Source organism: Ovis aries, chromosome 4 (genome assembly GCF_016772045.2).
Source record: "Ovis aries strain OAR_USU_Benz2616 breed Rambouillet chromosome 4, ARS-UI_Ramb_v3.0, whole genome shotgun sequence".
In the NCBI taxonomy this organism is placed as follows: Eukaryota; Metazoa; Chordata; class Mammalia; order Artiodactyla; family Bovidae; genus Ovis; species Ovis aries.
Genome location: NC_056057.1, coordinates 113409671 through 113437284, shown reverse-complemented (window position 1 = coordinate 113437284; position 27614 = coordinate 113409671). Strand labels below are relative to the sequence as shown.

The following is a 27614-nucleotide window of genomic DNA, read 5'->3' as shown; positions in this document are numbered from 1 at the left end:
GAGGTTTTATCAGATATTTTATTTGAAATGTAACCTGGCAATTTTACGGACATTGCAGGACAGTGCCTTTGAGTCCTCTCTGATTTGACTGTATCTCTCTGCATTCTTTAGCGGGGGTTGGTCTTAAGGGGCGGAGTAATTTTTTGTTTTCAAGAGGCAATGCGACAAAAGTCATTGTGTATGTGTGTAGAGATGGAATTAGGGCCTGAGTCACCTATTTGAAAAGGAAGTGGAGCCTGGCTGGGAAGGCAGACTAACACCCCAGAAAGTAACAAATTACTTCTTTTGCAAGATACAGCAACAGCCTCCTCCAGGTCCTTTCTGTACTGGCCATGAGCTCTGGTCTGCAATGTGCTGCCAGAGCAGAAGTCTCTCAAGGAAGTCTGACACAGGGGAAGCAGAGTCTTTCCTCCCCACGCAGTACTAGAAAAGCCCCACCGTCTGCCCGTTCCCAAGAGTCTACCAGCCCCAGATCCCGCGGAGGGACCTAGGACCCTCCCTCCCGACATGGCTGACTGAGCCAAGGTGAGCACCCGACCCAAGGGCAGCGAGTCCAAGGGCGGGCTGGAGACTTCTGTGGCCTGGTATAGAAAGAGGAAGGGAAGCCCCGGGGCAGTGGCAAAGAATCCGCCTGCCGATGCAGGAGATGGGGGTTCGATCCCTGGGGTTGAGAAGATCACTGGAGTAGGAAATGGCAACCCGCTCCAATATTCTTGCCTGGAGAACCCCATGGACAGAGGAGCCTGGTGGGTACAGTCCGTTGGGTTGCAAAGAATCGGACGCAGCTGAGCGCGCGCACACACACACATAGCAAGAGAAGGGCCAGATTCCACACCTTAGAATCTGGACCAGCTGGTGTCACGGCACACACAAACTTAAGGGAGCCAGGAGATACGGAATAGGTAAAAGAACAGGCTAAATGGAAGCAATAGATGGGAGGCAGGAGCTAAGTCATCAAGTGGCCACGCGCTTCTGCAGCACGGCCTCAGTTCCCTCTCTAGTTGGCCTGCACCTTTCCTGACTGCTGCCGATCTGACACCTCTGTGCGCCAAGCTCCATGCCAAGTACTTTCACAGTTTCCCCTTAAACCCTGACACGTCCAAGACCTAGCATCATTCTATGTTACAGATAGGAAAACTAGACTCACGATGATTAAATTGTTATGTCACTTCTTACGACGTCAGGACTCGCTAGGTCTGGGCCAAACCCATGCCCTACACCACTAAGCTGCACTAACCCACAAAACATGCCTTTGCGAGGCCTGAGCACTCCCTGTCCCCATCTCCCGCCCATGTGCCCCAACCGGAGGATCCTCTGTTTCTAAGAGTCTGGCTCTTCCCAAGTCAAAGAATGTCCTCTGTGTAAAACCCTGTGAGAAGACTGCTTCCTTTGTAGGGTGAAGAGGGCAGGGTCAAAGGTTTCCACCAAGAGCAGAGAACACGGCGCTGACGGTAACAGAGTTCCTGGTCTGTGAGAGCATTCTGGGAGAGTCTTACTTTTCCTCCCAGCTTCTCAGTGGTCCTCAGGCAGCTGAGGAGGACGCTTTTTATTGTCTAAGAAGCTACAGTGTGGGATGTAGCTGGGGGTGGGGGACAGGGAGACAGTGTGTTCTGCTCCTCCTCCAGAGGACATGTAAGCGGAGTTCTCCATCCCATTTGGAATGAACAAATAAAGGGACTCGGGTTCTCTCTTATCAACCAGACTTTCTAAGACTGAGACAGTAAACATTTATTACTCCCAGGTAAGCTCTAGAGTCTGGTTCTGAGATAGCCATGGATACCCAAATATTTAAAAATGCTCCACAAAGAAGCCCAGCGGAGTCCCCCCAGCGGGAAGTCTGCAGGCTGTTATTAATGGTGAGGGAAGTGCTGTAAAGCACTGCTAGGAAGCTATGTAAAGCAGCCAGAACCCGGCCAGGGTGTTCTAGTAACAAACACCCAGCATGAAAGATCAGAGTCATCTTCTTTCACTTTCCAGACGGTCAACTCCATTTAGGTTCACATTGGCGGCTGAACCAGAGGTTCATCTCACAGTGATAACGAAAAATCTAGTAAGGAAGCAAAGCGTGAATCTGGTTACAGTCAACAGTTGGATCCACTCCGCGGAGATGGTGCCTGTTGATGCGCGACAGTACACACTTCCTGGCCAGAGGGCCGACTGATGGGGCGCAGGTTTCCCATCTTCCTCCTTCCTACTGAGTCCAGTCAGGACGACCAAGCCTCAGATACTGTTAAGGGTATGATTTGTCTCAGAAGCCCCTGCTGAGCCAAGTTACTTTACACACTGGAGCCTCTCTGTTGGACTTATCTTTCCAAATGGTCTTTTTTCCCCCACTTATCCACTTTTGCATCTCAAGCAAACAAATTCTAATTTAGACCCAGCCTGGGTTTCTATGTGGTGAGAAGACTGTGGGAGGGAAAGGAGACCAGAAGGTACAGAGGCTGCACCCCTGGTCCGTTTGACAGTTGACAACTGGATAACCTCCACTTCTATCTTTCTGGCTTGACCCTGCCATTCCCTTTCACTCAGCTTCATGGCTCTTACCTCGTGGGTACGTGAACTCTTCACTTCTTGCCAAACTGTGAGTCCCGGTTGGCTAGAGTTCCTTGCAACAGGGACTGTGGGACCTCTCTGCAGAATTTCAATCCCCAGGTCTCTTTCATTAATAAGCTGTGTCCTCAGGAAACCTTCGAGTAAAAGAGGCTTCTCCAGGTCGTTTCATCCATCACCACATCTAGTTCAGGGAGGGGTGCCTTCTCTGGCAAACCCTGGAGAATGTGCAAGTCCGTTTCTTCAGAAGGGAGCTCCCCACCGGGGGACAGCACTGTGATTCTTCTTCCTTTTCGTTAGGGACATGCAAACCAGAGCTGGATCTGTCTCGAGTTCCTGGCAGGGAGGTGGTTACCCGTGAAGTTGGAACTCGGGCTCTGAGATCCCCAGGACTCCCCAGTTTCCATGGTAGTGGATCCAGATCCTAGCTAGAAAACTCTTCAATCCAGTATGTCAAGGTTCTGTTCATCATCTCTTGGTGTGCTCCATACCCTTGCCTTCAGACTCTAAGTTATGACAGAGGACTAGGTCTCACACACATCTCTTAGGGCTCCTGTGATGCCTGGTGTTGTGAATGTCACAGAGCAGATATTTTATACATGTGATTATCCAGAGAGCAGCATGTTCAGACAGCACCCTCCTGGAAGTGAAGCTGGCTGGGCTGACACTTTTTCGTAGTGCAGTCACATTTAACTAGGCAGGGTGAAGTGTGCGCTGGGTGACGACGGGGAAAACGGGTCCTTCCCTTATCATTTTGTCAAGAGAGTGTCTTGCCTAAATGCTCGCAGACCTCGTCCCAGTCACCATAGGGAGGTTCCGGGGAAACAGGAGAGCGCCAGAGGTACAAACAACTTTTCTGCCCAGGACTTGGGGCTTCTGCGCTCTCATCTTCTATCCCAGTTTCCAACTGGGTCAACAACAAATCAGACTGATTTCAGTCAAGTTTCAGCAAGAACTTCTCTGCCTTGATTCTGCTGTCTTATTTTGCTTTCCTTGGATAACAACCAGAGATAGAGATAGGATTTTGGCAGGAGAAGGAATGTACCACAATATATATATTTTTTAATCCTAAAGGTTCACTTTTTCCCTTTCACCAGCCTCACATTGCAGATGAAAATGTGAGATCTGTAAAGGGGAAGTGGCCCGACTGCAAAGTCACTTAGGAATGGGACCAGGCTCAGATGCTGCCTGGTGACTGACCGACCCTTTCAAAGGTACACATGGTGGCAAATTTCCCCAGAAGGAACACCGGCGGGAAGAGGTTGCCCTCGCCCCGTCTGGCACTTAGCTCTCAGGGGTCTATGAAGCCCCTCAATCTGTCCATCACCAGGAGGGGTTGAGCAGGCAATGCCGGCTCAAGAAAGCTGCATTGTAACTGTCATCTCACTACTGAGGAAGCAAAAGCTGAGAGGCCATGGGCACTGTCCAGGACTCTGTAATGCTTCTAGAAGGTGCTGTAGCCTTTTCCGTTGATGATTGTCAGAATATCAGACACCAGGAATGGAAAAGCCAGCCTACTGGCTTGGAAACGATACGGAAGAATATGACATATAAGTGGCTCTCAGGAACATGGTTCAGGCACAAACTCTAGGCTGTTCTATCATTTCTCTGGGATCTCTAGCTTTTAAAGCTGGGGCTGCATATCCTGCCTCCAAGTTCTTAACCAGGACCTTGGCAAAGCTTTCTAGTAGCTTAAATGGCAGTAAAAGCCTGGATGCTTCAAATTAAGCTGATGAAAGAATTGTTCTCCTTAAGAAGCTTTTAACATCAAGATTTTTGCTCACTCAATATTAAACAAAATATATTAGAAGGATTACTCTGGGAGACCTAGGAAGGCAGTCTTGAGTCATCATTTTGGGCAGGGCAGGACACTGGAGCTCTGCTAGGGGAGCAGGAGCAGGGGGGAGGGCTTGGGCACTGGCTTCCAGCAGCCCTCACACGACCAAGGAAGTGAGGAAGGTTCGGGCAAACATTCTCTGCCTCACGGTGGGCTTCAGTGCTTGGAGGCTCTTCCATACACCTGACTCTACATAGAGCTCAACCACTCTCAACTTACTAACCTATGATGGATCATCAGAGGCTGAACCTTGCTTTCCAACCTCTGCGACATTCTTCTAACTTCTGCTTCGGTCATATTTTTGAAAAGATGGGGAAGCTGGGCTTTCTTCCAGGTCTTCCTGGATTTTGCAACGTGGTGCTCTTCCGAAGTTCCGAAACTCAAGCACGGTTCTAGTCAAGTGTTCAGGACCCCACATTCCTCGATGTGCCAAGCAGTCCTTACCGCGGGGTGAGGGGTGGCGGGGCTTTCCTCTTGCCCCTACCCTGCCCACATAGATAACCCTGAAAGGAGACAGCTTTACAAAACCGCGCCCCCACTGCCTTCCCCATACCACTGATTGGCCTCCAGACCTTCCGGATTGACGCCCAGGGCCGAGGCTTCCAGCCCGGGTAGCAGGGGCCCCGGCGGGTCCGGCGGCGGTCCAGAGGGGTCCCGGTCCCCGCCGCAGGCACCCCCGTGGCCCGCACGCAGGTGGTCCTTGAGCGTCTGCTTGTAGCGGAAGCTGCGGCCGCATTGGGTGCAGGGGTAGGGCCGCTCGCCCGTGTGGATGCGCTGGTGTTTCATCAGGTGGTGCTTGCGGATGAAGCTCTTGCCGCAGTGCGTGCAGCTGAAGGGCCGCTCGCCCGTGTGCAGCCGCCGGTGGTTAAGCAGGTGCTCCTTGCGCATGAAGCTCTTGCTGCAGTCGGTGCAGGGATAGGGCCGCTCGCCCGTGTGGATCATCTGGTGGCGGATAAGGGCCGAGTGGCCGTTGAAGTCAATGCCGCACTGCGGGCAGGAGAAGGGCCGCTCCTGCGCGTGGCCGCGCTGGTGCAGCAGCAGGCTGATCTTCAGGCTGAAGCTTCGGCCGCACTGCGCGCAGCGGAAGGGCCGCTCGCTGGCGTGCGCTCGCCGGTGGCTGGCCAGGCGCGCCTGGTCAGCGAAGCGCTTGGGGCAGTCGGGGCAGGGGAAGGGGCGCTCGGCGCTGTTGTGGACCCGAAGGTGGTAGGTGAGTCGGGACGGGTGCGTGAAGGTCCTGGCGCAGTGCGGGCAGGTGGGGGGCGTCTCGCGGGCGGGGGCTGGGGGGCCGCCGTCGGCCGGCGGGGGCAGGTGCTTGGGGCACTGGGCGCAGGGGGCGGCGTGCTCGCCTGGGGGGCCGCACTGGTGGGTCAGCAGGAGGTCCTGGCTGAGGCTCTTGCCGCAGTGGTGGCAGGAGAACACTGGCTCCCCGGCCGGGGGCGGCAGCGGGTAGGTGCCCAGCTGCGTGAAGGTCACTTGTCCCTCCGAGGCCTCGGCCAGGTCGGCGGCTGGACGACCAAACGGTGCCAGGGGCGCGGACTGCGGGCTCTTGAAGGTCACGTCCGGGAACGGCTCCTTAGCTGCGGCTGCTGGTGAAGTGAAGGCGACGGGCACCTCGGGGCACAGGGAGGCTCTGGCGAGGCCTTCGGCCTTGATGACCAGCTCTTCGTCTGCAAGAAAGAGCTCAGGGTCACACCCGGCCACCCCCTGGGCTCCCTGCAGCTCTCCCGGGTCCCTGCCCGGCGCAAAGCAGGAAGTCAGCAGAGGGCTGAGACAACCACCAGGGTGTCTGCCGGGCTCGCGGTCCATCACCGGAGAGTTCGCTACCCAGCCTCTGCGGTGCTTCCGTTTGGACAAGAAGGGCCCTGGCATCTGTCTTTCCAGTGACTTTCACTGTTTCATTACTGGCACACACACTCTGAGGTGTTCTCTGCTGCCTGTTGTGACCAGGCCTAAAATCGTCTATTTATCTAATCCTGTTCCTCCTTACTCTGTCAGATAAACCCCTCAACATAGTTCTCTGTCCCTTTATCTTTCAGGAAATACAGTACGCATTTCTGCTCCTGTATCTTCGCTCACCCTGCCCTCCCTTTTGTAGAGTACACCCGCCCTTCCCAGCTTCCTAAGTCACACCCAAGCACTGGTACTGGTTTTGTAAGTCCAGTTCCAGCTTCATGTCCTTCTCAGGCTCTATCTAAATGCCTAGAGGATAACTGATGGAATGTCCTCCAGACTCCTTATTTCTTTCTTTTTTTTTTTTTCCTTATTTCTTGTGTATAAGTTAAGTCATCCATCCCACTCACCCTTGACGTTTAATAATAGCCATGCCTAGTACTGAAATGTGTCCCTCCAACAAAACTTCTGGAAGAGCAGAAACTCTTTTTCTCTTTTGATTTTCCAGGGTCTAAGCACAGAGCACAAAAGACAAATAGGTTGCATTCAGTTGCATGAACCATTGTGTCTCCTCTGACCTTGAGATTCTCTTCTGTTCAGATGGCAAAATACAGATGGCGCTAAGTGTCTTAGAAGACAGGTGTTTTCTCCTGTCCTGGTTTTGTCCTTAGGGAGAGCTCCTCACTAAGACCCTCATTTGTGCCTTGGCTTGTCTCTCCTACCCCCATCCAGCTTCGGCCCTTTCTACGCGATCCTCCAATGTTCTTCTGCCCTTCTCTCCCCTCATACTCTTCATCCGTGTGCACTTCTTTTCCTTCCTCTGACAGTTCTAATTTGTCTTCACATTTAAGAGTGTGTTTTCTCACTTAAAATTTATCTTAGTTGGATTTCAGTTTCATTTCTTACTTGAACAAGCCTCCCCCCGCGCACTTTTCTTATTCCTCACCCACTTCCTTGCCTCCACAACCCCACTTCCTCTGCAGCTTCTACTCAGTGGTCTGACATACTCTGAGCCTGGGCGGCTTGGTACTCACCAGCATAGGTGCCTTTGCACATGTCACTCTCCTTGGGCTCCTGCGGGCCACCAACCTGGGTCTCTTCCTCTTGTTTAATCCAAGACAGGATATCTGATGTCGAAATGCCAGGCTCTGTGTGTGTGGGGGGGAGGGGGTGTGGGGGGAAGAGAAACGTCTTCAGGGCTTGACTCAGAAAGTGGAAATAATCATGCTGGTGTGCTGAATACTACATTTTGCCCCAATATTTATCTCTAATTAACTATAACAACAAAACAAAATCAGCCTTAAAAAAACAAAAACACATATAACATCCAGAGAGCCAATTCAAAAGGAAACCAAATGTATGAATCTTTCCATGATAGACTCACCTTGATTCACTATTTTTGGTGGTGAAAAGTGAAAGTGATAGTCGCTCAGTCATGTCCGACTCTGCGACCCCATGGACTGTGGCCTGCCAGGCTCCTCTGTCCATGGGATTCTCCAGGCAGGAATACTGGAGTGGGTTGCCATGCCCTTCTCCATGGGACCTTCCCGACCCTTCAAAACAAATAGAAATTTTTATTTTGGAGATGACATCCTGAAATCACCTAGAAGCATGAGTACCTTTCATTTCATCAGCACACTTACTTTCAGAGTGTTTTCACATTTTTCTCTCACAGCATTTTTATGAGATAAGGAAGCAGGGGATCTCCTCTCCATTTAAGTTAGAGGGGGCCCACAGAGGTTAAGTAAATTTCCAGTAAGGAAACATTTACAGTGAAACACCAGATTATCAAAGGTTTACTTTAAAATACAGAAAAAACCACCACCAAACAAACAAGACTGACCAAAAACTTTTTAAGAATGTTAATTTAAAAACAAATATATTATCAGAATTACAAAATCAGGTTTAAGCACAGATCTGATTGCTCAGAAACATTTTTCAGGTTCCCAATTCCATGTTCTTTTCAAGACAGCATATTACTTTTGCTTATTAATGACACAGGTTTTTGTTTTCTAAACCCTGAGAGTAGGGAGAATAGTATTTGCAAGTTCCTCAGGCCTTGGGGATTCTTTGGGAAAATAAAAAAGAACAGCCTCTAAAGATTTTGCACATAACATGCCTCATTTGATCAGTACAGAAACAGCTGTGCTTGCTATTCCAGCCAAGGTCTATATAGCCTTTTCTGGCCTAAAAGAACAAGCTGGCACATTGACAGGGTCCAGAGAGTAAATTCAAGCTCTCTATATTATTTACCAAAAAAGCCTTGTATGCAGGTTATGGTTTTATTCCTAGTGAATGAACAGAACTCACTGTTATTGCTCAATGCCTTTTAAATAAGTTAGAGACTGCTGGGATCTAAAGGTATACACAAAGCAGAAATAAGAGGTTGGACAAGGCCCAACAGACTGTCAGGTTATGCAGACGGACAGGAGAATACAGGGTTTTATACACATTGTGGGCTGCCTGTTGAACTTCCTACTTTGAGCTACAAGGCTGAAGTGTACTAACTATAGTCCAACCTTATCTTTTCTTCCTCCAAGATTTTATAAATATTATACATGTTTATACATATTATAAACATATGTATATAATATATATGTTAACTGCTTCATTCATCAATCTTCTAAATAATGAGTTAGTGCTCTAGAACCTCCAAATGTGATTCAAGTGGTTCTGATTACTTTTTCTCTAGTTTATCATTATGAACTCATAGAATGTTATATATTTGGTGAGTTTCAATCCATTGCAGTCATTATTCTTTTCTGAAACCATTTTTTAAATTGAGTATGATTAATTTACAATGTTGTGTTAGTTTCAGGTATACAGCAAAGTGATTCAGTTCTACATATATATATATATATATATATGTATGTATTTTTTGTCAGATTCTTTTCCATTATTGGTTAATACAAGATGCTGAATATAGTTCCCTGCATTATACAGTAGGTCCTTGTTGTTTATCTATTTTATATAAAGTAATGTGTATATTGGAGAAGGCAATGGTACCCCACTCCAGTGTTCTTGCCTGGAGAATCCCAGGGACAGGGGAGCCTGGTGGGCTGCCGTCTATGGGGTCACACAGAATTGGACACGACTGAAGTGACTTAGCAGCAGCAGTGTGTATATGTTAATCCCAAACTCCTGATTTATTTCCTTCTCCCTAACCCCCACTAATTCCTTTGGTAACCTTAAATTTGTTTTCTGTGTCTGTGAATCTGTTTCTGTTCCAGAAGTAAGTTCAAGTCATTATTCTTTTCGATGCTCAAATTGTCCCTTTTTGGCTAGGGGGAACCCCTTCAAATCAGTTCTATGTCTTTTCACATCATCAAATCTCTAGTTTCCTCCATTTCTGGTATAACAAACTAGACCAGATTCATCTTGTATGTTTTCCACTCCAACCACACAATCAAAATCTGAGAAATGGAATTTAGAGACCATAATATGGATGATAAGGATGCTAATTGTTAATAGGTTGTCACTGCTTCTAGGTCTTTTCAATAGACAGAGCTATAAAATACCATTTAGAAAAACAAAATATAATGAATGCATATTAATATTTATGAAACTGCTTTAATACTTGCATCTGTTCTCTCTTATCCTGAGAATCTTGGTTCCCAATAACACTGCATAATGTTTGCTTTATCTGAAGGTACATTTCAAAACTATACCAGTATTATTAACAAAAATATGGACTCAACTTAAGATTTTTTGTGGTATACAGTTTATTTTTTTCAGCATGTGTTTGATTTTGTATCTTATTTTTCTATGTAAAATATTTACAAGGCTCCAAAATCAAAAGTATGAAATACATTCAAAGAGATCTAGCTTCCGTCTCTAGTCTCTTTCCTTGTGTAGGTAGCCATCCTCCTTGGCTTTCGTTTTAATCTTCCATACATCTTCATTTTTTCCCTCTTTAAGAGGCATACTACACCAACTGTCCTGGACCTCATTTTTTCCTTCACAATATATTCTGGGATGCGTGTCTGCAGCATTATACAGAGACGCTCCTCCTTCCTTTCTGTAGCTGTACCATTGCGCATTCAGCGTCTCCCGCTGATGGGCATGTGGTTTCTTTCCAGTCGTTTGTTACAGTATTAGTCAGCAGCCAACCATAAAAGCTGAGGAGGACTGAAACACCAAGGCGGTTCTCCAGAAACGGGAGTGGCTATTGTTCCCATCACTGGTTCAGCATGCCTTCACTGAACCTGGGGAACCCTGGGAAGGAAACCCGGGGTCTTCTTGAATAGTGATGCTAAAGTAAGTTCCTCCTGTCATTTAACTAACTAAATTAGGACAACAAAGTAAATATTTATTTTATTAAATAACTGGGTCTTAGCACTGCTGTCACTGAGTGCATGGAATATGGCTGTGCCTGCTACACTCGGTGGGAGTGGTGGGAGTGCAGGGCTGAGCACCTTTCGGAAGTGAGATGAAAGCAGCAGGAGACGGGAGTGGTCAGGGGGCCTCGTGCGTCACCTGCCTGGTGACAGAAGGGCGACTGCTGGCCCAGTCACCGGGGGACCTGGAGCACATCCTCACAGGCCTGGGGGACCCTAACAGTGGACACGTAAAGAGACATGGAATAAAAGTGAAATCACAGGTTCATGCAAGCAGCAGGCTTTGGGGAAAGCTAGAGAAGAGAGAAACGGAAAATACTGATCAGGTAAGAGGAAATTAAGAAATGCTGAGGTTTTAGGTTCGAGAGGTGGTTAAAATAGAAAGGCAGATGGCAAGAAAATACAAAATTTTAATGTCTACGCTGGTTGAATGTTATCATGTGTGCTTTAAGCAGGTAGGGCCCAAGCTGTCTGAGAAGAAGCTGGAGCCTTGAGGTTCTGAGATGTGTACAAATGTATTATGAACTAAGTGAGTTAGAACTGATGCTGAGATATGAATTCTTAAGCAGAAAATGGAAATGCGTGGTACATGAAACTACCATTGGTAAAGATACAAAACTCTTTTTGCAACTTTTGTGAAGCAGATATGGAACTGCAGGTGTAACACAGCAGGTGATTATGTTGTGTATTTGCGTACTAAGCTAAGTTTTATTTCCAGGGTAATTCTTGTCTGCATGTAGGCTAAACAAAAATAAAGAGTTTACCATATTGGAATGTCTTAGTCACTGATTTTATTTAGGAAAAGATGGTCTTGCTGGACAAGAATGACCAGTGACAAAGGAGATAAGGGCGACGGACCCTAACCGATGATGAGCAAAGAAGTCTCCTCAGGACTGCAGGTTTGGGAATGAATTTACTTTACTTTTCTAGAATGTAGGCTCAGGTCCATGGCTTCCAAACTAGAAGAAGGGCTAGATAATGGGCTTTTGGTTGTTATTCTGTTTGAACTTCTTAGTTAAGGCTTTTCTCCAAAGAATTCTAAAATACTGGAGTTCAATATTACAACTATCAGTGACCAAATAATGGCCCCACACACACACACAGAGCTGGTCTGCATTTTGGCCCTAGTAACAAAGAATTTCAGAAAATCTCAGGTTTATAGTTTTCTGCATTCTCTCATTCATTACTATTTTCTACTAATTGAAGCAATTTTACCTAAGATATGAGGCACCAGTGACTGCTCCCTGGAAGGAATAATAATTTCTTCATCAGATTCAGATAATGGTGACTAAGACAGAATATAAAATGAATTCCAAGATATTTGGACATAAAAAGGAGGGGGTGCCACAAGGTATCCTTACTATCCCCAAATCTATTCTACCTGTATGTATTTTTACTTAATTACAATGCATAGTTCTTCCTAAAGCTCTAAAATGGAATAAGATAATAAACTATGGGCTTTATAAGAAATAAGGATAAAATCCAAACATATTTTAGAAAATTGTTTCTAAAAATACATCAATATTTTAATATGAACATACTGGTCTACTAACAAATTACACAGGGTGTTAAAGTTAATTTTGAAGGGCCTCCCTGGTGGATCAGTAGTAAAGAATCCAGCTACCAATGAAGGAGAAATAGGTTCAATCCTTGATCTGGGAAGATCCCACATGCCGAGGAGCAACTAATCCTCTGTGCCGCAACTACTGGTCCTGTGCTTTAGAGCCCAGGAGCCGCCATGACTGAAGGCCGAGTCCCCTAGAGCCTGCGCTCTGCAACAAGAGAAGCCATGGCAACAAGAAACCCTCGAACCACAGCTAGAGAGCAGCCCTCGGTGGCGGCAACTAGAGAAGAGCCGGCACAGCAACAAAGACCCAGCACCGCCAAAAATATATAAATAAAATTTAAAAAAAAATGTTTTAACTTTAAAAAGATGATGATGTCAAAGAAGAGGACAGCTGCTTGCTCAATAATGAGAAGTTTTTCTTCTTTTCTTTTCCTATTAGAACAAGATGGGAAAATGATATAAACAGAGTAAAGAATAATCAATGAAAAAAATATTTGATTAGTCCCATTTCTGAAGTGGCCCAGCATTAGTATCCACCTGGCATCCACGCGGACAGTCTGTTAGGCACCTTGCTGACCAAACAGTTAACACTATTCTCCACTGAAAGGAATCAGGATGTTTTTAATGTGTTAGGAGAAGGAAAATCTAAAGTGGCCCCATGTCAACACAGCAGGCCTGAGACTGCCTGTCCTTGGAAGGCCTGCTCCCAAGGTTGGCCCCTGGCTGATAAGTAGTTCCCTGTGCTGATCTCAAGCTCTCCTCAATGTTAAGAGTGCCTCGCTGGGTCTCAGCTGTTTCTACATTGTGGTTCATGCTGAAGATCCACTCCCCTTCTGGGAGTCTGGAATCTTGGTACATGCCAGACAGAGGGGGCCTATGGGACCAGCCTTGGGTGCTGAGTCTGGAGAGCCTCTCTGGGAGATGATACTCCATGTGTGTTGCCACAACTTGTTGTTGGAGAAATTAAGTGTGGTCTATGAGGCTCTACTGAAAGGGGACCCTGAAGCTGGCCCCCAGTTCCCTCCCGGCTGCATCCTGAGCACCTTTGATCTTTGCTGATTTTGCTTTGTGTCCTTTCGCTGTAATAAATCTCAGCGCTAAGTATGGCTATACGCTGGGGCCTCTGTTCTCCCAGCAAATTACTTGAGTGTAGAAGTCTTGGAAACCCCAACAGAGTCAGGAACTTTACTTTTTTTTTATGGAAGCAAGTACTGGCCGGCCAGGGTGCTCTAGGTGCCGCGCGGAGACCCTCTGCACCCGTGCGAACATGGCGCTGTGCGCGGTGCGGAGCGTGCGGGCTGCGATCGGCAGCCTGCGCGACGGCACCCAGTGCGCCCTGCTTGCCACAGCCCTGGGGACTGCGAGCGGGTACCATCCGGGCACTGCGCACCGGCCCTCCTCTGCTATCGGTGCGGAAATTCACAGAAAAACGCGAATGGGTAACAATAGAAAACGGTGTTGGAACAGTGGGAATCAGCAATTTTGCACAGGAACCTTTGGGAGATGTTGTTTACTGTAGTCTGCCTGAAGTTGGGACAAAGTTGAACAAACAAGAGGAGTTTGGTGCTTTGGAAAGTATGAAAGCTGCTAGTGAACTCTATTCTTTTCTATCAGGAGAAGTAACTGAAATTAATAAAGCTCTAGCAGAAAATCCAGGACTTGTCAACAAGTCTTGTTATGAAGATGGTTGGCTGATCAAGATGACATTCAGTAACCCTTCAGAACTAGATGAATTAATGAGTGAAGAAGCATATGAGAAATGCATAAAATCTATTGAGGAGTGAAAATGGAACCGCTAAATAAACTACTTTGAAACAACTTAATCTAGCATAGCTGTCTTAAATTAGTAGTGGATAGATATTTAAGAAGCAACTTTTAGCAAAAGAAACTACTTGTAACAATGTTTCCTGAAGAAAATACCCCTTAAACTTTCTAATGACTTCAGATAAACACTGTGCATCTTTTCCACAGCATCCTGTGATTTTTAGGCTAGGCTCCAGTTATAATATTCAGAATTCCTGAAATTATCTCTGGTAAAACTAATTACAAAAATTATGTAATTCAAGGATAACACGGTTATCTTAAACCTTGTATGACACTGTAACTTGCTTACAGCTATCCTTGGATTTGGGTCAAAATTGTCTTCCCACTAGAAATAGCTGCCAGTGGAGAAAAGTTTGTTAGTTGTATAGTGTCCAATGAAGAATATTACTATCTTAATTTTGCAATATACTGTGTTTGCTGGTGCTATGTTTATACAGTGAAGTAACAGCCTTGCAGGAGAATAAACAATTTAATAATAAAATATTCAACTTTTTAATCGTGAAAAAAAAAGAAAACAAGTACTGAGGCAGTACTGAAAGGACACAGGAGGTGGTTTAAAAGTCAGTTGTTGACAATTTGAGCAACTGAAAGAAAGCAATTGAATTAAATGAATAAAAAGTCATGAAAATGTAATTAAACCTAAAAGGGGGAAAATATTAAGGGTTCTAAAGGTTAGACATGTATGATTTTTTTAAAATGCTATGTATTGATCAGTCTAAATTCTATGACTCCTATCTTTAAGTTCAGGTAAATAACTAGGCTGGTAATTACCAATGCAAACTAAAATTCTAAAGAATAAAACTAGAGTATTAAATAAATTCAATGCTTACACTGTTAATTTTAAGTAAAAATATATTAAAGCATAAAAGGTGACTACCCACAAATGGAGTCTTGAAAACCAAGGTAAAAATAAATTGACAAAACGGCAGCTAAATGAAACTTTCAAGTATGATCACAAAACCAAATTACTTACACCACTTCCATTCATCCGCAAACAATAAAATGACATACTCATTTTCTCTCACTGAGGCCTATGTCAGGTAACTAATAAAGTTGACTAAGGAGCCACTTCCAATAATGAATTTTCTGCAATCAAATAACCCACCTTTACTTGTGATGTGATTTTAGACCCATTATTTATATCCAAGGTATAGAGATTAATAAAATTCAACCTGTTACACTGCCTAAATATAATCACCTACACATTCTTAAAAACAATGTATGGCAGACATACATTCCTCAAAATTCAGAGAAAGTTCACTTGAGATTTGAGCATTTCATTGTATATAAAATGTGTATCACAAAATATATAAACAAATATTGAACTCTAGGTTAATTATATCCATGCCGAACTAGTTAGGAGGAAAGGTCTTGCTATTTGCACTGATTTTGAAATACACAGAAAATAGGATGTATTGATGGATGGCAGAGGGATGCAGAGATGGACACACATGTAATAAGGAAGTAGAATAAAATGCCAGGGATAGAATCTTAAGTGATTGGTATCTCTGTGTTCATTGCAAAATCATTTCAACTTTTCCGACTGAAAATCTTCATAGTAAAATGCTAGAAAAAAAAATACCAGTGCATGGAATGAGGATGGGTTGTCAGAGATATTCATCTCACAGAGATGTCTGGGGAATGAAATTTCTATCTAGCAAACAAAATCTGTATGAAATTTTTCTGGTAACAGGTGGGACTTGAGAGAAATAACAACTGAACTTGGGCTAGCAATCTTCCCCCCATAATATCAAATAGATGCAAACCAAAAAAGAGTAGGGGGAGTTAATTAGTGATAACTGGCTCCCAAACTGGGCAAAATCCACTTCACCCAGGTGGACATCATTAGGTCTGCCCTTTTTGTGCATCCCTGAGGGACCATGCAGACTCCCAGCCCCTCAACACTTCTGAACAGCTGGACACATGCTCCCTCAATACTCTCAGGCATGTGCTACTGACGGGTGAAGGCTTTGGACAAGGTGATTTCCAGGGCCTGCTCACCCATTCACAGTCTCCTTGCTTTAGGACTGAGAGCCTCCAGAAGCCCCTGCTTACCTCTGCTCCGATCTATCACCTCTGACCAGGAAAGGGAGACAAAGGGTGGATCTCTCTTCTCCACTCACCTTCACCGGGGTCTGTGGGAATCCCGCTCTCCTCTGGCCCAGCCTGGTCCTCTGTATTACGGTCTCCTTCTGGCTGAATCTGAGATAAGACGTCGGGTTGATTCATGGCATAATCTACGAGAAGAAAATGGGAAAGAGAAATCAGTGAGGATGACAACTAACAGCCATCGAAGCTGAACTGAAGGCTGTGAGGCCCACCGTCCCAGGGAATTTCTTTGAGTCTAGCACATGGGTCCCCAAGGCATGGTCTGGTACCAGTCTGCGGCCTGTTAGGAACCGGGCCACACAGCAGGAGGTGAGCAGCCGGTGGCCAGTGAAGTTTCATCTGCTGCTCCCCATCACTCATGTTACCACCTGAAACATGAGCCCCACCCCCATCCGTGTAAAAACTGTCTTCTTCCACGAAACTGGCTCCTGTTGTCAAAAAGGGTGGGGACCACTGGTCTAGACCACTCTCCCCATCCATTCACCTCCAACCATGGACAGTGTCTATTGGGAAAGCGGTGGGAGGAGAGGTGATGAGTGAGAAAGGCTTCTATACCCCTTGAGGACCGACTGCTGCCTCCATGGAGTAAGAGTGAGGGCCCCTCAGTGAGGAGAGGCGAGGCCCACTGACTGCCGCCTCCATGGAGTAAGAGCATGTGTACCTCAGCAAGGAGAGGCAAGGCCTGCCGACTGCCACCTCCATGGAGTAAGAGCAAGGGCGCCTCAGTGAGGAGGGCCGAGGCCCACCGACTGCCGCCTCCATGGAATAAGAGCGCCTGCGCCTCAATGAGGAGAGGTGAGGCCATAAATAGACAGGACACCATGGAGACCACTGCAGCTGGCACACCCACACCCCTGAACTTCACCCTCTGTCCCCTGACTTGGCAGAAGGAGAAACTATGACTTCCTTTTTAGCAAGGGTGAATTGGACATCTTTGGCTTGGAACCAGAAATGTATGAGGACAGAGGGCAAATGAGGACGCTGGAGGAAAAGGGGTTGCTTTGAGACTGCTCCGAGCTGCTGTCCCCTCATTCAAACGGTGCCAACTTAGCCTCACCCATGGAGATGAGAGACTCATAGTTGCCCTTCATGATATTCTTGTAAAGTTCCTTTTGCCATTCTTCTAATTTTTCCCATTCTGGAGTGGAAAAGTAGATGGAGATATCATCGAACGTCACAGGCACCTGCAATTATAACACACTGGGGTTAGTTTCTCTCACTGCAATTCAATCACTCTGCTACATCACCTCTCTACTATATGCCTGCAGGCAAGCTAAGTTGTTTCAGTCATGTCTGACTCTGTGCAACCCTAGGGCTGTAGCCAGCCAGCCAGGTTCCTCTGTCCATGGGATTCTCCAGGCAAGAATACCGGAGTGGGTTGCCATTTCATTCTCCAACTATATATATTCCTACTAGTTACAAAAAAACCTATGTGAGATGCTAAAAGGATACAGGGAAGACTTAAGACACAGATCTAACCTCCAAGAGTTGATGATGTTTTCACTGTGACAAACTTTAAGGCTGTGAGTTTTAGTCATCAATAGAGAGAGGTACAAATGCAAAGCAGTATTTAATTCACAGAACAGAGCCTATAGTGGATATCCATGAAGTACGAGGCTTATCTTAAGCAGCAAGATTATAAATATACAGTTTCAGTCTAAAAGAAGCATACGACTATATTCAGCTTAATGACCTGGACAACAGATTTTGGAAACAGCTATAAAGAGGCTGGACTAAGTCTAGAAAAGGTGGGACTTTGGTCAATCCTAATAGGTAGGTTATAAACAGACCTAACAGGAATGGGAAAAATACTTAAGCATGGAAAATTAGAGAATGCATTCAGAGTTCAATTATGGATTCTGCCTAGCTGGAGTCAAGTTGCATGAAGGGAATGGTCATAAGGAACCCCACCTTCCAGCATAATGCTATCTAAAGCTAGGAGCTTATCCGTAGGCAAATGGATATGTCTTTCTGTAGAGAAATCCAAGAGGGGCCTAGGGTATTAAGGTACCAGGTGTGGGCACTGTCACCTAGTATAAAGCTTCTCTACTTCTGCCATCATCATAACGGCTCATTCTTCCTTCGCCCACTTGAGAGCTTTCCACAGTTTTATTCTTAAATATGAGTTAACTTTTAAATACCATGACCACTGAGAAATCCTACAGCATGACCAAGATAGACTAAAATGAAAAGAGGGGGAGGATGAGTGTGGAAAAACTAGATAACAGAATCTTTATAAAAACCTTACTAGTAATACCATAAGGATTTGAGAGAGATTAAATCCATAAAATAAAAACAGGATCCTATGGAAAAAGGAAAGAGAATGAGAAAGACCCTGGTAATTTCATATATATATGTTCGTGTGTATTTTTTCTCCCCAAATTAAAAAATTCAATAAAAACATACTCATCTTCATAAACTTCACATATCCTTTAAAATACAAAGGTCTATACAATTCTGTGAGGCAATTACATTTTCTAATTGTTTCATCTGTGTCATCAACCATAAATTTTGTTCCTTAGGAGCTACTAGCATCATAAACTACTCATTTCACATCCTGTTCAGCATCTAAAATCCAGCTGAGGGCAAATGTAGATGAACTCAATAGTCAAGTTTTTATCTAACCTCACTACACAAAAGATGTGTGAAAGCTTACAACAGAAACACATATGATAAAATGACAAAAATGAAGGATCAGTATGGGTTTCTGGTTCAAGATGGTGAACTAAACACACACGTACTTCCTTTCCCACCCCAGTTCCATTGAAATGACAGCAAGTCAGACCAGGGGGCACTAAATATTAGTAACAGTACCAAGAATGAGAAGGAGAGGGTGTGCCCCAGTCAGAACTTCTGACGAGTTTCTCACTGAGACCTAGAGGACGCGCGAGCGCTGGGGCTGGGGTACAAGGAAGCGGCATCTCTGACAACGCACGGGGAAGGACCGCAGCGAGGAATGCAGAGAACGGCAAGCTCAAAGCTGGCAGAGACACTGAGTAGGAGTAACAGTGGCTGGAAACTGCAGTCTGAAGGTCTATCTTTGGAACAGTAGGGCCCCCTCTCTTGTCCTCATCAGCCCTGGTAAAGAGGCATTTACCCCAAAGCTGAATCCCAGACTTCATCTCTAAAGAAATCTAAGAACCTGTCTGGAGACAGTACCCATACTGTCCCATCCACTGTGCCCCATCCTGGTGTGGGGCTAACTCAGAGTCCTGCCTCACTCCTGGCCTCTTGGTGGGCCCCGCACTGCCTGTTTGCTCCTTGCATGGCACCCTGAAGTGAAGCCCACCTATATGTGGCATCTAAGGAGAGAGTCTCTCGTGCAAAAGGAAAGATCCTTTGGTTAAAAAGACTGACGGGACGGTAGAGAAAAATGCAAGCTTCCTCTAATTACCCTATTAATCAAATCCTTCGCTTATAAATATGAACAAACAACCAAAAAAAAACTACAAAAAATCCTAGATTAAAAAATATGTATTTTAAAAAAGATTACTCAATACTAAAAAAAGTAAAACTGGGACTTCCCTGGTGGTCCAGGGGCTGAGACTCCATGCTCTCAAATGTAGGGGGCCCCAGTTCGATCCCTGGTCTGGGAACTAGATCCCACATGCCACAACTAAGAGAGTGAGCCGCAACTAGGGACTCAGTGTAGCTAAATTAAAAAAAAAAAAAAAAGTAAAACTGGACTTCCCTGGTGGTGCAGTGTTAAGAATCCACCTGCCAAAGCAAGGGCCATGGGTTCGATTCCTGGTCTGGGAAGATTCTACACGTTGTGCTGTAGCCTGCACGCACTGGGGCCCACAAGTCACAACTACTGAGCCCCTGTGTGACAACTGCGGAGCCCAAGTGCAGCAACTACTGAAGTCCACGTGCCTAGAGCCTGTGCTCTAAGTGCAGCCAAGAAGTAAAGCAAATGAATGAATGAATAAGCAAAATTAACAGCATCGAGATGAACATACACTACAAAAAAATCCTAGATTAAAAAAAACACATTTTTAAAAGCTCTAACACATATTCCCAGAGACATCCAAGTAGCTATTGCATCCGTTAAAAAAGAAAAATTCAGGCTGCTTTAAAAAAGGAGAAAATAAATATTCTTTACAATTAAATATACAATTGTTAAAATAAAAGTCAGAAAGGCTGGAAGGAAAAGTAACAGAACTCCAGTTTAAAAGGTGAAAAATACGAAGGAAAAGTTAAAGAGACAAAGACAAGAATCCATCATCTGTCAAACAGTAATTCCACAAAGAGAACAGAAAAAAAAATGTGGATGGGGGAAACGAAAGATTGGAAAAATAGAATCACAGAAGAAAATTTCCCAGAGCGGAAAATCAGTCTTCTGATTGTGAAAGGTGACACCAAGTGCCCAACATAAATTTTAAAAGACGTACACCCAAGACATAACAAGTACAAACAGAAGATAAAAGCTTCCAGAGAGAGAAAAAAATATATTTCTTACAAACAAGAATTGATTTGTTATTAAACTTTTCACCAATGGCATTTGATGTAATGAAAAAAAAGGACTGGTGCCTTTAAAACTGTGAGAGAAGTGGAACATTACTCAGCCTTAAAAAGGCAATTCTGACACCTGCCCAGACATGGATTGATCTTGAAGGTGTCAAGCCCAGGAAAATACTCCCTCACAAGGAAACAGATACAGTATGAGCCTGCCTAGATGAGGACCTGGAGCAGACAGATTCACTGAGACAGAAAGCAGGACAGGGGTCACCAGGGGCTGGGGGAGGGGGTCCTGGGAGGATTTATGGGTACATCACTAAAGTTTTGCAAAATGAAGACGTTCTGAAGATGGATGCTGGTGGTAGCTGCGTAACAAGGGAAATGTACGTAATGCCACTGAACTGTCTATTTAAAATGGTTAAAATGGTAAATATTTTTTCTTTCACCCCCTCCCCTAAAATGGTCAATTTTATGTCACACATATTTTACCACAATTCGAAAAATGAAAATTAAGAAACGATTTTTGAGGGAGAATTATTTTGAACTTAGCATTCAAAAATAAGGGCAGAGTAGGAGCATTTTCAACAAATCAAGGACATGAAACTATTCCTATGGCCCATATTTCAATCTAGTAAATCTTCTATATATTTTAATTTCATGAAGTAATCTTTGAGAGGAATCACATTATTTTATATACAAATTGGAAGTTTAAGAAGGACAGTTTAAATGTTATCCATTTACCCATAGACAGTAAGTAACTTTAACTTCTCTGCTATTCTTATGGCCCAACAGCAAGTTTAAATTACTCCAAAGAACTTCAGGAAGCACTCAGTTACACACACACCATACAGCGGGGAAGGTTCTCTCTCAGATGCTGCTCTGACCTTCCCGGCCACCTGCTCACCCCTGTTCCTTGAAGGGGTCTCCATCCCCTCTGTTTGCCCCCCAACCCACACTCAGTCTTCTATCCCCCGCTCTCTGCCCTGCAGCAGCTCTTGCAAGGTCCCTGGTGAAGTTGTCAAACTGCATTCACCATCCTCATCTTTCTAGACCTCTCAGCAACGTATCAGCCCACATGACCACTGTCCCTTGACCCTGTGACCCACACACTCACTGGCCGCCACTCCCACCCCTGGTGCTTGGTCCTCGGACTCGTTTCTCCTGCCTCTCCACCTTCTCTCCCAAGGTCATTGCTTCTGGCTTCATGACTTATGATACAATCTGCACGTCAATGATTTCCAAATATTTCTCACCTTTGAGCTTCAGAGACCGATTAGCAGCACTCCTGAACATATCCCAGGCATCTCAAACACCGCCAAAGGGGCACTAATTTCTTCCCCACCTCCATAAATGCCAACACCATCCCCCCAGACCTCCAAGTCAAAAACCTGAGAGTCCGTGGTTAAGAGCATCTGCTCTGGAGCCAACTGCGTCACAATCTAACCCTGCTATTTATATTTACTGACTGTATGAGCTTGGGCAAGTTAGACTTCTTATGAAAGTAACCCAAGTACTTACAACAGTAAGTGCTCAGAAATTATCATGCAGTAAATTTACAATTATTATTGTTCTTAACTCCTCATTCCCTAATTCCCATCAGGAAATCTTACTGTCAATTTTACCATCAAAATGTCCCAAATCTGCCCGCTTGTCTCCCCCTGCACTGCTGTTACCCTCAGCCAAGCCGCTCTTGGCCCTCCCGCCCTGACGGCTGCCTTAGGGTTTTCTCCCTGCTTCTGTTCTTACCCCCGTGAGCCATTCTCCAGGTAGACGCCAAAGAGATTCTTTCAGAATATAAACCAGATACAACTCCTCCACTTAAAACCTTCCAACCTTCTCATTCTAATTCAGATAAAGACCACATTCCTCACCTCGGTCTCCAGGGCCCTACACTGGTGGTTTACAACCAGAGTCGCATGTTAGAATCGTCTATGGAGTTTTAAAATCAATGGTTAGGCCCCATCCTGAACCTGATAAGTTAGAACATCTAGACATGACGCCCATCAGAATTTTCAAGGTCTCCCAGATGACTCCTGTAGAACCAGGGCTGAAAAACCCTGCCCTAAACGAGTCACCCCCGTGTCTCTGGACATGCACTACTTGTTCACGGCACACCAACTGGTTGGCCTTTTTCCTTCTTTTGGTGTTCCAAGTTTGTGCCTTTGGGACTGTGGACTAGGTATTCTTTCTGCCTGGAAGGTTCCTGTTCAGACCTTCTCCCAGTAGGGTCCCTCCTGTCATTTACTCTTAGCCTAAATACTTTACTAGACCTTCCCTGACATCCAATCTAAAAAAGAAATCACCAGATAACACTTTTATTTTTTACTGAGGCACTTAAACGGATTTATTTTGTTTGTTTGTAACGTCTTTCCCTCTAAAATTTAAGCTTCAGGGGAGCTTGCATGAATTGTTCACTGCTGTGCCTTCAGGAACTAGATACCAAGCAAACAGTATGTGTTCAAGACATACTTGTTGAATGAATGAATAAACAGGCATGTTTGGAAACTAGCTGCCTCTGTCTTCCAGAGCTCAAGAATGGCGTTTATTTCCTGCTGTTTTATGGGCTATTCCCTCTGGAGAGGCTGGGCCCAAGCACTAGAGCACACCTTGTAAAGGGTGAAGGACAGCCCCCCATCCTTACACCAACCATTTGACTCTACATCTCATTCCTCTGTCCTCTTTTTTTCAAAACCAGGATTCCCAACAAATTCAAATTGACTGATTTCAATGCTATTTAATTTTGTTTCCAATCAAGACTGCGGCAGACAGGTTAACACAGAAAAAAAGTGACTTGGCCATAATGGGTAGGAGAAAGAAAAAAAAAATCCATCTGCCGGATAGCCAGCTTTGGGCCAAGAAGAGTCTTCCAGTCTGAAGTCTGACATTTTCCATGATCAGAACATGTAAACTGAACATGGAATGCTTCCCAAATAGACAAAGAGCCACTTCCTGGTTCCTTCAGCCTTCACTGATTGACCAAGACCACCCGTTACTAACAGTCTAAGGATGAGGGGAGGACAGAGGACGAGATGGTTGGATGGCATCACGCACTCAATGGACGTGAGTTTGAGCAAGCTCTGGGAGATGGTGAAGGACAGGGGAGCCTGGCGTGCTGCAGCCCATGGGGTCACAAAGAGTCCGACACGACCGAGCGACTGAACAATAGCAAGGACGAGGGGTTGCACTCCCCACGCCGAAGTGCAAGGCCTACCTTTGGAATGTCTCCTTTGATACCCGGGGGCAGCCGCAGGATCCAGAAGTTCCTGTTCCTCAGCAGGTTCTCCAAGTTCTCCAGCCGCCTCTGCAGCAGCCCGTACTCCTGCAGCAGGGTCCCCAGCACGGCCCACTTGCCCTCCAGCTGGTTTCCGAGATCTGCCACTGTCTTCTCACAGCTGGCCAGCTTCTTCTCTGCCGTCCCCGTCCTGCCCTCCAGGTGCAGCAGTCGCCGGCTGTGGACTTCTACCTTTCTCTCAATGGCCTGCACGGCTGCTACCACCGTCCACAGGGAGATGGCCGCGGTCTGCAAGTGAGCTTCGTTTGCCGCTGGGGCTGCGGGGAGAGGGAGCGCCTGCAGGGAGGTAAGGCATTCGGAATCCCATTCGGAAGTCTGTGCGCAGTGAGGAGATGGGAGGAGACACTGAGTGTTAGAAGGGGCCCTAATCCAAAGCAAATCAGATGAGCGCTGCTTCCGTGGCCAGTTGCGATTACCCTAAGTACAGTTTTAGTACTGCCTGCTTAAGCCTCATCTTTGTGGAGCTCAGTGGCACCAAACGCCAAGAGAACTCATGGGTGGATGAGCTAAGACAGTGACCAGGTGAAACTGGACCAAGCAGCGACCTGGGGCATTCCCTGGGGTGGAAGGCCCTGAGCCAGCCCCCCAGGGGCCAGGCTGCGGTGGCATCCTCTGCCTCCGCAAAAGCTCGAAATGCACCAGGATCTCTCCAGGTTTCACCGAGCTCCGTGCCCTCTGATAAACCCCTTCTTTATTGACTTAATTAAGCTCCCGCCCGTCCACCACCTGGCTGACAACCACGGCCACACCATGAAATAGTAGTTGAATAAGCTACGAATGTTGTGTGTGGAGAAAACACAGTGGCTCTTTTCTAATACTTGCAGGTTATAAAACCGAAGGCAGAACAGACTTGTTTAATCTGATCCACTTTGGGTTACTCCAGAGGGCAGACAGAACTAGAACCAACATAGAATTTTCGGGAAGGGAAACTTTGGTCTGTATAAATGAGTATGGAACTAGGTCTTTCCAAGAAAATAACAGGCTCCCCCCTCCCCTGCTCACTGAGCATACTTTGAAACATGAGTGTATTTTTTTTTTTTTTTAATGAAATTCCTACAACGAAGAGGAGGTTGGACGAGGATATCTCTGCAAAGCCTTCTGGCTATGAATTTGATAACCTGCTCTCTGGCCACAACCTCTGATCTCTCTGGCTCCCACGACCTTACTCTTCTTTCACCTGCTCTGCAATCCCATTGAACCCTTGACCCTTCCATTTGCTTCTGGTTTACCAGCCTACTCCAGGCTTTGCTTTCTTCCTTGGCTGATCATTTCAGCTAACTTCAACCCTTCACTTCTCTTTCTGCCTCAGCGGCTCGGCTAACTTCCAGCTTTGAATCAATTGTTCTTATTCTCTGTTCCTGGAAGGAGGCTGGGAAGCCCAAGGAAATGAAGTCACACAACAGGGTAAACTGGTGTCACCACACACCCCTGGTCTCTAAGCTCAGCAGGGACACTACACTGCCTGGTTCCCACCATACTGGCCATTATAAGCCCCTGGCCCTCTTCAACTTGCCGTAAAAGCGCTTCTCAAACTAATGAGCACATCTGGAGATCCCCTTAAAATGCAGACTCTGACTCAGTAGGTCTGGGAGGAAAACTTAGAGTCTGCATTTTAAACAGGCTCCCAGGTGATGCCAGCACTGCTGGTTCAGGGATTGCAGGCTGAGCCTCCTGTTTGCTGCAGGCCCCCTGCCTCTCAGGAGATGACATGGCCTCCTACTTTAAGAATTAAGAGTAATTAGACCCTGGAGAGTGGGAATGGGGGGAGTCTCTCTCAACTTTCTCTTCTTTTTCTTCACACTCCTCACTTCAAATTCAGCAGTAGCTTAGTATATATGCTTTCTTCTTTCCTTCCCTCAGGAAAAAGATTCATCCTACTCTAAACCTTGGGCTCTGAATGCCACCTCCTTCCACATTTTAAAATACACTGATCTTATCTCTTTTTCATAAGCAATATTTCAATCCCTCCTGCGTCTTCTCCATGGAACCTGCACTGTTCAATATGGTAGCCACGTGTGGCTACTGAAAACCTGAAATGCCCTCATTTCAGTTGAGATGTGCAGTGAGTATAAAATACACACCAGGTTTTGAAGACGTAATATGAGGAGGCGTATGTAAAACTTCATCGATAATTTCTTAACACTAATTACACAGCGAAACACTTTGTATGCACGGGGCTAAATAAAACATATCATGAAAGTTCATTTCATCTGTTTTTCTTTACTTCTAAAAAATGCGACGACTGAGAATTCCCAGCCTGCCTAGTGGTTTGAACTCTGTAGCTTTCACTGCAGAGGGTCTGGCAAAAATAAATAAATAAATAATACAGTGTGATTACGAGAAAATTTAAGGTTATCTATATGGCTTCCATTATATTTCTATTGGACAGGGCTAGCATAGACACACGATCGTCTCTACCATATTGGAAAAACAAGATCCGAAAGGGAAAAAATAGGTCTCCTCCGCTCTGTCCCCAGCCCCATTGCTGCTGCTCCCCTTTTCCCCCTCTCACTTTGCAACTCAGTAGGCCAGTCTGGCTCCTGAGCCATTACAATGGCTGAACTTGGGGTGCGCAGAGGCTTCTTAGCTGGCAAATCCTGGGCCCCCCTATCCAGTCCTGGTATTGACGCGTCCCTGGCTGGTTCTCACGAGGCTCTTGTATGCAGGGACGGTCTCGGCCAGCTCTGCTGGCTTAGCCATGGACACAGCCGGCTTGGCCCCGCGGCCGGCCTGCGGTAAACATCCGCGGGATGAATAAACACGCAGAAGGTAATCCCGCGCTCGGAAACCAGCACTCGGCAATCCCGACAGAGGGCCTCCTGTGTGTCCGGCATCCCCCGACACGCGCTGGGCACTGGGGATCCCTGCGCTCCCGCGGTCCTTCAACACACCTAACTGTTGCCGTCACCCCGCATTTGTGGCTGCACGAGGCTTGGGGGTGGAGGTGTGGGGGTGGGGGGCTGCAGCGAGGGTGACTCTTGTGGGGTCCGCTCCCAGGGCTGGAGAACAGCTGATGAAAACATCAAATCAAGCCACCACCCTCCCCTGCCCCCGCGTCCTGTAGCGGGGCTGGCACCAGGCGGGGGGATTGTTTCTGAACTCATCCCTCCCATTGGGGTAAGAGGCTGTCTCTGCTGCAAACCTCCAAGCGGGATGGGGAGCCGGGGACTCGCACGGAGGTGCGGAGACCGCACGAAGCGGAGAGCGAGCAATCCCAGACCCGCGCTCGGCGTCGGTGTCCCCCCCGCTCCCTGGCCCTCCCCTGCTGGCGGGACCCCGAGAGAGGTGTCTTCTGCTCAGTCGTCGGGGCTGCGCCGAACTCCGGGGCCCCGCGCCTGACAGGAGGCCGGCTCCCCGCCCTCCCCCGCCTCCCTTCGGGTCCGGGTCTCAGAGCCCGAGGCGCCCCGACCCTCCCGGGCTCGCTGCGCTGAGCGCGGCGCGGGCCGCCCTTACCGGAGCGGGGGCCGCCTCGGCCATGGCCCCTGCGCTGTCCGGCCCGGAGCCGGAGTCGCCGCTGCCGCCGCCGCCGCCGCCCCACGCAGGCCGGCCCCCCGGCCTCTCCGCAGGCGGCGCGCGCCCGGCCCTGCCTTCCCCCGCCCGGGCTCTCGCTAGCCCGTCGGGCCCGGCCTGCTCGGGACGCGGGGACGCGGTGGAGACGCGGGCGGCCGTGCGGCGGAGCTCGGGTGGCGGGCGGGTTCGGCCCCACTCGCTCGGCCCGCGGCGACCCCTCAGCTGGCGCTTTGTGGGCAC

At 46.7% G+C, this 27614-nt stretch overlaps 1 protein-coding gene and 1 pseudogene across 2 annotated transcripts; one reads left to right on the top strand and one right to left on the bottom strand.

The window, feature by feature from the left end:
• ZNF398 (zinc finger protein 398) lies at positions 1–27614 on the bottom strand. 2 transcript variants are annotated; one of them, XM_027968915.2, is made up of 6 exons: positions 27318–27614; positions 23784–24179; positions 17172–17298; positions 16129–16242; positions 7312–7425; positions 1–6054 (listed from the first exon to the last, which is right to left on the bottom strand). In XM_027968915.2, the coding sequence occupies exons 1-6, from the start codon at positions 27339–27341 to the stop codon at positions 4907–4909; spliced, it is 1923 nt and encodes a 640-aa protein (XP_027824716.1). In that variant the 5' UTR covers positions 27342–27614; the 3' UTR covers positions 1–4906. The 2 variants fall into 2 exon arrangements, with proteins under 2 accessions (XP_027824716.1, XP_042104915.1); XM_042248981.1 differs by having other exon boundaries at positions 23784–24140.
• Positions 13449–14085, top strand: LOC121819467 (glycine cleavage system H protein, mitochondrial-like; annotated as a pseudogene).